At 40.6% G+C, this 10776-nt stretch overlaps 1 protein-coding gene across 2 annotated transcripts; it reads right to left on the reverse strand.

Annotated features, from left to right (window-relative positions):
• Positions 1 to 4520: 4520 nt before the first annotated feature.
• LOC110985975 (uncharacterized) lies at positions 4521 to 10207 on the reverse strand. Of its 2 annotated transcripts, none has more exons than XM_022247517.2 (2): positions 10008 to 10207; positions 4521 to 8912 (listed from the first exon to the last, which is right to left on the reverse strand). In XM_022247517.2, the coding sequence occupies exon 2, from the start codon at positions 8873 to 8875 to the stop codon at positions 8327 to 8329; it is 549 nt and encodes a 182-aa protein (XP_022103209.1). In that variant the 5' UTR covers positions 8876 to 8912; positions 10008 to 10207; the 3' UTR covers positions 4521 to 8326. The 2 variants fall into 2 exon arrangements, with proteins under 2 accessions (XP_022103209.1, XP_022103208.1); XM_022247516.2 differs by having other exon boundaries at positions 10012 to 10205.
• Between the last annotated feature and the right edge of the window lie 569 nt (positions 10208 to 10776).

Genomic DNA, 10776 nt, shown 5'->3' on the forward strand with positions numbered 1-10776 from the left:
TAAACGTGCCAATACTGTGGTGGCCCAGAAAAGACAAACATTGACCTGATTTATTTTTGTTTTCATAAAAATGGCGAGGCAGTTTCGTCAGCAAACCACATTTTCTGGCAGCTTAACAGTTTGTGGTCGTGGTCGATGTTCTAAGTGCAATATCGTGGAGGTTGCTGCGTGCAGGCCTCAGACATTCGTGCAATGCAGCAGTCATAATTTTCATGAGGCGATAGACGAAATGTTCCACTTCGCCCTGCGGCAGAAAAACATTCCTGCTTTTACCTCAGGAAATCATTCTTTCCACTTCATGCAAAGGTGGATCCAGGGGGGGCAAATATATTGGAATTTCTTTTACGGCCTGTCGAGTTGTAAGACTTAATTTGGGGGACTTTTGTACGCTTTAGAAATGAATGCCTTTCAAATTATTTCAAAATCCCACATTCAAAAGGCAGGCACGACCCGACTGGCTTCCCTTGGATCCACAAATGAATTCAAGAATGGGAAACATTTTTAAAAGCCTGTTTCATGCAACCATGCCTGAATGAATCCTTTTCATTTATTTATAATTATTTGTAACTTACACTAAGTTGCCCATGGTAAAACTTCGGCATACTATCCATGCAGTTTACCCACAATTCCGCATCAGTTATATTACTTTTTCAGACGTTCCCAAAATTCCTCTGAACGGTGGAAATATACATTGATTTGTGTATATAAGAAACGTCAGCAAAGCATACGAGTTCAGAAATTTCTTCATTAGTCGGTGAAAAAAGGCATAAATTATTACAATCAGTGTGTGAAAATTGTTATTCGTTACAGCCTTCAACAGACCGATTGTGTGCACCGTACTGTTTGATCAAATTTTAATGCACTTGTTGCTATCTTTTTTTCTTCTTTTTTTTTTAACCAAAGAAACACTCATGTCAGAATTTTACCTTTGTGTTCCTCAAGCACTGTTTTGGAAAGGACACCTGGAGGTGGGTAAAGGGTGAATTTCATTAACGACCTTTCACTTCCGGCACCATCGTTCGATCCTAGGTTTCCTTGTTCATGCACGATTGTTTTCACTTCATGAGCTTGCTTGAAAACGAGATACAGTATAATAAAGGTCAGCGCAGTCTGCAGTCAATGGTTCCTAGATTCAGTCGAGTTGACCGGACGCATGTAGTTCTTCAGCGGCCACTCAAGGTTAGCTTAAACATTATAATCTTTCATAAATGGTGAGATAATTCCTCTAAGGGTGCATTCCACCAAGTCGTATTTCTGCGCACGAGCTCATTAATATTTTGTGATTCCAGGGGTTTTTACAATAATGTAGGGGTCCGGGGATTCCCCAGTGAGATATGTAATTTCTTTTGATGTGAATATGAAATCCGACCTACCGGTCCGTGGCACGAGATCAATGCACCGGTAGGTATGAGCGTACAGACTTCAAAGCCACGCCCTTTTGACCGGAAGTCCTTTACATTGTATTACATTTTGATGGGACCTGAGAAGTTCTTGGGCTTTTCTCAGTGGCCAGTAAAAAAAACGTAGGCCAACCTCTTCACGACAGCCAACAGGCGGCGCTATATTTCGGTCCGATTTTGCACTGTTTTCTATGGGCGCGTATTTGGTGTAGCGCAACCCTAAAGGCGCCTTTCCATAATAATTGTGCGTCAATACTGGTGTCTACTGTTGTTGCGTAGGGCCTAGCCGTAATAATCACTTCCAGGCGATTTGGACAGCCGAACGCGCACAACTTAACTAGTTTGATGTTAATGGAGTCTACTCTTGTAAAACGCATCCCCCCCCAAAAAAAAATAAAATAAAATTAAGGAAAGGTGCCTTAAGTTTATTTCCCTTATAAATCGTAAAATGATTAAATTATGTTACCTGCTCTTAAACAAAAGACCATAAAATGTTATTCCGTAACAGTTCATCTGCGTGCGAGAAAACCGAATTGCGCTGGTCTTTACGTCAGTTTTTGCTAGGATGTTTTCTTTCAGGTCAGGTGATTTATCCGTTTCTACAAATTAGTCTTGTCTGGTCCTGAGGTGATTGTGTACAGAAGCAAACGAACGAAAAATCGCAAATTCTAATATTTTGCACATCATTTTTCTTACCCAAGGACCCCCGGAAGCACGCCGTCAGGGGTCAACTTTCATGCTCTCTCGTTCAACGGGACCAGTGCTCAACAAAATACGCCATGCCCTTCCCAGTTCGCCAGAGTGTAGGCTCTAGATAAGGAGCATATTGTTATTAGGCCTATGTCACTCACAAACATGAATCATTATACAAAATATTACCCAATTTTTCTACAACTTTATACTCTTCAAAGAATAAAAATTACCTGACACCCTTGCTTTAATGCGTTAAAAAGCGCCATGTTCAAAACATTAAAAATTACTATTACTTTCCCGGACAACTGACTGCGCTATTGCTCTGCTACGCCATCCAGGGAAGACAAGTTCAGTGCATGGGTTTTTCTGTTCACATTTTTAACCCCAAATCAACTCAATAAAAACATTTTTAAGAAAGAGTTCCATATATGCTTATTGCTATGTACTTAAACAACAATGAATCACCCAAGAAAAAAATGAGGCCAGTAGAATTCAGCAGTTATTGTGCACAAACCGATGCAACATTGAGATTCCTTTCCTGCAGGATGACATCACAGTTTTGCCTATGAATATGGAAATATCATTAGCATAAAAACCATAAAGGCAGCAAAAAATCCTTTGGAATAGTGAGACAAAAATTGAAGGGTGTAAAGGTACATTTTGAAGGTTTGTATTTGTTTTATACAACTGGCATACTCCGCTGCATCTACACTCCCTGCGTTTGCGCATCCGTCGGGGTCGCCGCCATGATTATGATGTGCTTTCCAAGCAAAACGAATCAGGACAAAACTTTCTCTGTAGATTTTGGTCAGCGGCTCAACATTGTTGAGGGTCAGCTATTCAACCATGGGAACATTGGCGTAAATCCCACGGGATGGGATATATAGCCCCCCCCTTCCTAACTTTTTGACACGGGGGGGGCTATCGAATCACCCACCCCTTTTTCCAGGGTGAGATAAAAAAAATCATCAGGTAGATTGTAAAGAATTTTTCGAACTTCACAACGACGAAAATGAATTCATTAGCACGGAAGCGTATAAGGACTAGATGCCCCCAATTTGTTTCGATGTACCAACTTACCGTAGCGACAAGGAGCTTAAAACTCGCCGCGGCGAGACAGTAACTTGAAAACGATTGCAAGTGGCCCTTACACGCTTCCGCACATTGGCAATAGTACTAAAAAGGGAGATCAAACATAAAGTCCTGATATGAAATCGTGATACAGATGTACATCTGCATTCCCTAAAGGCAAAAGGATGAAAAACTCACTCTCTAAAAGAGTGAGTCCGTCATAAATCCACTCCAAAAAAAGGGGGAACCACTCCACAGGAATAAAAAATAATTAAGGAATCCAAAAGAGTGAAAACCATTCTAAAAGAGGAACCATTTAAAAGACGGGGGTCTTGGTGTCAGTTATTTTAATATCTGACCTGTCGTAGTGGAATGCACCTTGATATAATTATAACTCATCGTACAAATTTCGTATGGGCTCAGAGGGGCGTAGCTAGCTCATTCTCTGCGATCGTATAGCGATGGGTCGATAATATTGCGTGGTTCGATTAGCTTTAAAAAGTTGTCTCGTGTTTAACATCGTCCCCCACCGTCTCGCTTGTTTGACACAGGACACCGGCCATCCCCAGGTGATGGTTGCCCCCGTGTGAGCTAATCAAACGCACCCAAATACAACAGTCAAAGACTATTGGCGCGAAGAGTGACGCGTCTGCGCCACATCCGGGGCGAATAATTCAGGCCACATGATCGACAGTACTGTCGATAAACAGTCGATTCACAACAGTGCGCCTCCAAAAGTTTGCAAGGCGTTGACCAATCACAGTGCTCAAAATCTGTCGACCCGCTTCCAAACGCGCATTAAGTCGACCGATTTCGCTCGCGGTGATTGGTCAACGCGTTGCAAACTCTTGGACTCGGACGCATCGCCCGTATTCACCTGCAGCAGATTTCACGAAACTTTACGCGAAGGCGTAACTCCACTTACGCCACACTTTATTGCGTAAGTTGCGCACTTAACATCTATTACTGTGCTGTATCAAATTACATCTGAATTGTAAACGCGCATCCTCTGATTGTTCGATTGCTTGTGGGTGGTGTCATGGAGGTTCGTCCAAACACACAGCACAACACTTCACTACAGGATAATCTGTAATCTGAGTCCGCTTAAAATAACTTTTGGTTGTGCAGGTAGCACCGTCAAGGAATGAAATCATCCTTATCCTTGCACTCGGAAAATAAATCTGACATTCGGGGGGGGGGCAAAGGGAAACCGAGTGGAACGGAACATTCTATGTCTCTGCATTTTATTCTTACCACTGCATAAAAGTTAACGTGACATGCTCAGTTTCCATAACAACCTGCGGTCGTGAAAACAGTCAATTCCACACACATTAAAAAACTGTACGACGAAATTACTTCATTGGTCAAATTTATCTGTGTAGATCGTTTTATTATTATCCAACACACATTTTTTGAGGAAAAATGAGCTTAAATATGCTACGGTATCGAGTCCAGAAAAAAGGCGTCAACATTTCAATCCATGTTCTAAATTTAGAAATGAGAAAATAAAGCACACACGCACTAGGGCCTACTAGTAAACCTGACCTAAATGTTATTTTCAACAGGCAGCATCATACTAGCACATACATGTAATAGACTCGAAATACTCGGGCAATATTCTTCAATCTGGGTAAACTTTAAAGGAACGCTTTAGATAGGTACATGTTCACAAACATACGCCAGCAGCTGCATTGGTAATATGACCACACTGCATTTTATCATATTCGCTAGAAATTTCAAACAAGGAATATCTGTGTAATTTCCAATTACATGCAAGTATTCAGCTGTACAGTATAATGCATCAGGCATAGGAATATATCTTGTATATATCTTGTTTAAGAATAGGACTGCACTAAAAGGTGACGAACTTACACACGGATATAAACCAATTTGAAGTTTGTAACCAGATTATATGAGAATACACAGGACTATAGATTTACTTTAAATCCACAGTCCATAATATAAATACAAAGAAACAGATAGCCAGTTAATGGTGCCACTTAGTGTTAAATTTCTTCTTGGTCTGTGCGCACGTCAGAAAAAATCCCAAGGAAAATTTTACACAGGTTCCCCAGGGAATGTGGCTTATTACATTTTATATAAGTTAAGACCAGTTCGTACTTCAGAAAACGTTGAAAAGTGTTAAAATTTTGCGAACTAACACCATGAATATTTAATCTGACGTCAGAATTTCACGGTGCGTGGTTCGCTTTCGCGCCAAGTATGAACAAAGCATAAGTTGGGAACTTACACTATAGCAAAGAGCAGCATGGCATTTTGTCAGGTATCATGCAATTTGATTCAGCTCAGCTCACTGTTTCTGTGCTTAAAAATATCCAGGTGCTTAGTATCTTCAGAAAATTATACCCTGCTGTACGAAAAAAAATTGCTCTGTCTTGAAAGTGACAAGAGAAGGCAGCTCAAAAGTCAACTTTAACCAGGACCTAATTTTATAGACCTGCTAAGGCTGGCTGCGTCCGAAGTACTTGGCCATGGCTTGAAATAACACACAACTCAGGGGAAATGGCTGCAGCCACAACCGAAGACTCAGGCGTACTTTAGCCACAGTCAAGTGTTTCGGATACGGCCTATATAGGAAATTTAGCTCTAAAAGTTATTATCACAGAGGCTGCACAGTGAACACCAATCTATACTGATAAATAACGAGCCTCTTTTATGGTATAAACCCACCGTCAGACAAACGCGGTTAAAAGAAATCACTCACGCATGACCATCACAATAGTATCAACAAATTTCACTATGGACACCACCTCTTGTCAATGTACGAGTCACGGGGCAGGGAATAACCATTTATGGTAACCTAAGAACAGATACATGTACCTGAACGCTATAGTGTTGCAAACAAGAACAGGTAGATGTAGATGTATTCTGATATTCATGTATCACTGAATACTATAGTGTGGTATGTGCAGTATACAAAATAGTATTCTCAGTGGCAAATATTTGGGAAATAAGTGAAACGGTCAGTTGAAAAATAAATTATACCCTGATCCAGAAGTGCTCAACCCTCTCGAAGAATTCATGTATAGTTTTGATATACCATTCAATAGAAGTTACAGATAGTCATTAATAAATAAACCAGAAGACCTACAACATTTGGAAAAAGGATGGAAAGCGCCACCTGTGGCAGTTCAAATATTTCAATACTACTACCACTATACCATACCACAATAAAATAAGAGAGTATGTCACGGTTGTCACCCATTACAAATTTTAAAGGTTTTAAATATACATCACAGTGTCAAATTAAGATTTAAAACAGTCCATTCTGTTTACATTTTAGAACACACTTGTAGCATTTATATTAACAAAATGGCGAAAATATAAACACATACAGTCAAGGCACAGCTTCGTTAACGCACAGCAAAACCGAACAGGTAGGTTTTTTCTAAAGTTGAATAAAACTGTTACTCAAAATACTTTGGAAGGATCTCCTGAACAACTCCAAAGCACAACCTCTTTCAAGATCAGTTCAATGACTGAACTTCCAACAATGAAGGCACTAGAATAAAACGGTACTCCAAACGCTTGAGGGTTTCCTCCGAAAACTCCTTTTTGACATAAAAAGGTCAACGACTGCCTTGCCACTTGGAACAATAAAGGCACCAGCCACTTTGTACATGTACATTGCAATGGTACACTCTTTACACAAGAGCTGCTCAGAGGAACTCATTGTACTCGTAAGATAATGGCCAGGCACTGCCAGATACAACAAATTTTAAAAAGCACTTTTAAGTACATGTACTTGTACATGAAAAACAGCCTCAAAAATGTTTAGTTGTAGCTTATCTGTACATTCTGAATTTCACAAGTCAATATTCCTTGTGTTTACAACAACCTTTGACATGAAGGTTACTCCCACAACATTTCTGGGAGCCATTTCAATACATGTACCTTCTTACCCACGTACATGTAATTTACAAAAGCTTTAAAACAAAGACATTGATAGCGATTTGTACGTAATCTAGAAATACAAACTCCTCAGTACATTTCTTACTTTAAGTGCTGATTTCTAGTTTAAGTGTCATTTTAAAAGCTTGAATCTGTGTTCTCCCTGTTTCACACATGACTTAGAGGAATGTTCAAGTAAAATGAAAACTACATGTATGCAAGAATGTAAAAGTAAGTATATATTTGAATTAGAAACTTCATTCTTGAAACTTAAAAGTTTTTTGGTAAAAGCAAATTTGACAGATTAGCAATTCATTCACACACAAAACATGCCAAGTATCAGGACAGAAGTAGAAATTCGATGTTTTATTTAAAAAAAAAAAATATAATATTAAAATTGAGTTTGGTAGACATATGCTAATTTCATTTTTGCTTGTGCTGTGCTTTGCATGGTTATATATTTTTTTGAATGCTTTTTGAAAATGTAATGATTTTGTATGATGCTGCGAAACCCTCGGACGAATCCTTGTATTCAAAATGAGAACAGGATAAGAAAATTATGCATGTATTTATTTTGAAACAGAGTGAAGGATCAACTGGCAAAAGTTCTAAGTCTGAGAGTGTTCTTGGTTCTCCCTTACCAACGAATCTGTACTGGGAAGTTGTCTTCTGGATCGCCCAGAATGAAACTTCCTCAGTCCTGCAGCATCCCTACAGTCTCCTGTTCAAGGCTTTAGATGACATCAGAATACAGAGTGCCAAACCCCTGTGAACTAAGGAATAGGCACCCAAGTCACTGGAGTTTCCAACTTTCACATGCATTTATTTACCAAAATCTGGTATCCAGAACAGCCAACAGGATGTCCTAACCATGCTAAAGTTCACGGTAAAACCTTCCTCCTGATGGGTTTTTGATGGACTGAAGGGGTAGCTGAGCTAGGCTAACAGACTTGGAGTTCCAGCCTCCAGTTTCCACTCGTGCCAAATCATGAATGTTTACAAACTTGTAAACTCCTTTTATCACTGACTGCATAAAAATGTGACTGGCTGCAATTGAGTGCATTTCACCAAAACTTTGGCTACCGGTACTGTATAAAACTTGCCAGCTGGAACTTAACACTGAAAATTTGATATGTATTTTCAAGAGTTAGACCTGTGACAATGAATGCATTTGATACTAAATGTCAAACACAAAGAAAAATGCATCGAGGGGTTTCACAAGCTTAGAAGCATGCCCTCCTATAATCGGCTCACTCCAATAAATCTGCAAGCTTGGGTTGGTGCGCCTTGACTGCCAGCTTGAACTGCCTGTATGCTGCTGGTCCGCGCTCCGGGATCATGTTGACCAGCACTCTGGCCTTGTCCTCCTTGGTCATTCCCGCTCGGACCTGATTGCAATCTTCCTTGCTGAGGGTGCCACCTTTCTCCAAGATGGCCAGGATGTCGTCAGTTTTCAGGTTCAGGATGAGCGAGTCTCGTCGCCTGAAGGCAATCTTCTTGGGGTGCTGGCTGCTGTCCTCCTCTGGGACGGCGCACTCTGTGTCCAGTTTCGCTACCAGGTGTGGGTAGCACTCCTTCAGTGCGTAGCGGAAGTGCTGGTAGGCCAGCGGGCCCCGGGTCACCAGGATGTCCAGTAAGGCCTTGGCTCGATCCTTCTTGATCCGGCAGGCTGAGATCTTGTCACACTCGAAAGTGGAGAGGACTGTCCCGTTCAAGTAGAGCAGGACATCCTCCGTGTTCAGCTCTGCAGCAATAGCATCGTAGTGGTAGCACAGCTTCTCCCTACTACGTGCATCCATTCCGACTAAACTACTGTTATTTGTTGACTACACGTATCTTGGTGTAACAAAAAGAAAAAATAATCAGTGGTTTGTACTCAACTGAATCACAACTTACACGGCAAGAAATACATATATGCTGAGACAGATTGGGCCAAGTAAAAGTGTTTAGCATCCGGGTTTTGAAAAATAGGGAGGAGGCGGGGCATTTGATTTTGTTCTTCCCTTTCAAGATAGCCACCACTTCCGTGAGTGTACAATTTGTGGCTACAGCCATTTGCGGGCATTAAAAGACACGTTTGATCTGGAGATCCCATGGTCCCCAACAGATTCCCACATTAGTTTAAAAGTTATAGCTCGCAAGTATTTCATTTTCAAATCGATCAGTTGACATTTTTGCTGTTTTTCACCAACTTCTCCAAAAAGAAAAAAACATGAATAGTTGAGGTGCCCTCCAAAGGGCGGGGATGCAAAACATTTTTTTTTATAAACTGCGCCTTACAATTACCCGGTATGATGGAAGTCCCTCCCATATGATGATTCTTATCAAAGCCACATATACATGTACTCTCGAAAGAGATATTGTACATGGTCTTACAGTAAACCCATGACCTTTGCTTCTGTGGTTCATATTGAACAGTTTGGATCAAGCTTTCAAGTTGAAATGTTGTGAATTTGATTTGTTGCAATATTCTTTCTCCGTTGTAAGCTTTTGGCAAATTCATTCGGGCCACGATTTGGCTCATTCAAACATTTGCATTTTAAGTCACTACCAGTTTAATTACTTAAAGAGACGATATCTCATGGGGGCATGCAACTCCCCCCCCCTTTACAGCCACGCCGCTGAATATCCCTTCTTTAAAGACTTTAGTGTGAATACTGTGAATGAAAAAGTAAAATGTGAAATGAAGTCCTTTTCAGATGATGGAGATTTACGCAAGTGTTTACATAACACTTGAAATGAACTCTTTTTCCAAGACACACATAAACATTACGTTGATCACCCTGTTCAGACATGTCAGATGTTTGTTATATGTTAACGCTGACATGATGGCCATGGAGCACCTATTTGTAGGCCTATGCCTTGGAAAATTAAACCGAAATTCAAAATGCTAGATAGGCCTAGTCCTCAAATAAGTAGGATCAAACTTACTTACATCAAATGTACATGTACCCCACTTGACACTGACAAACTTGACTGGTTCAGCGCCGATCCCTCACGTTAGTCTTTCGAATCAACCTCCTAACCACAACTCGCACAAGCATTAATCGAAAGGGAATCACCTTTTCCGGTGCGTCATCATTTTGACTGAATAACTGCGTTGCTAAATACATTACCAACACTTTCAATTGTAGTCTGTTACATTCCAGCACACGTGTGAACATTATACTTGTGAGGATGAGACAGGAACAAGACTGCGGTTTTGCTTCGTAAAATATTCGACCGCGTAGTTAGTACTCTGTCTCCGTAGTTTGTGTAACTTTGAATTTTGAGGAGGACATTAATTAAGGCCAGGGACAGATCCAGGGCGCAAGCTCCTTTTTCTTCCACCAAAAAAATGAAGTAGAAAAATAAAAAAGAAGAAAAAGAGGGAAGGAGCTAGAAGAAAAAAAAGAGGTGTCATCATATTCACTGCCTGAAATTGCACAGCAGATCGCCCAGAACTTCCAAAAATCAGCGGCCCCAGACCCCTAGCCGTAAGCCCTGAGCTTGGCTTCGAGCTATACGCGCTCGTAGGCGTTGTAATATTGCTTTTTTCGTTTTCCCCCTTTGGAAATTAGGGATCACGCCCTCTTGGAAAGTCCTGGATCCACCCCTGATGGCAGTTCATTTCTGATAGGAAAACGCTTTATATTAGCAGGATTAAACTGAAACAAAAATATAACTACAGACATGAAACGACAAAAAACGTGTTTATGAC

This window comes from Acanthaster planci, linkage group LG10, assembly GCF_054643075.1.
Source record: "Acanthaster planci isolate LZ-2023a linkage group LG10, COTS_SCS, whole genome shotgun sequence".
Classification (NCBI taxonomy): domain Eukaryota; kingdom Metazoa; phylum Echinodermata; class Asteroidea; order Valvatida; family Acanthasteridae; genus Acanthaster; species Acanthaster planci.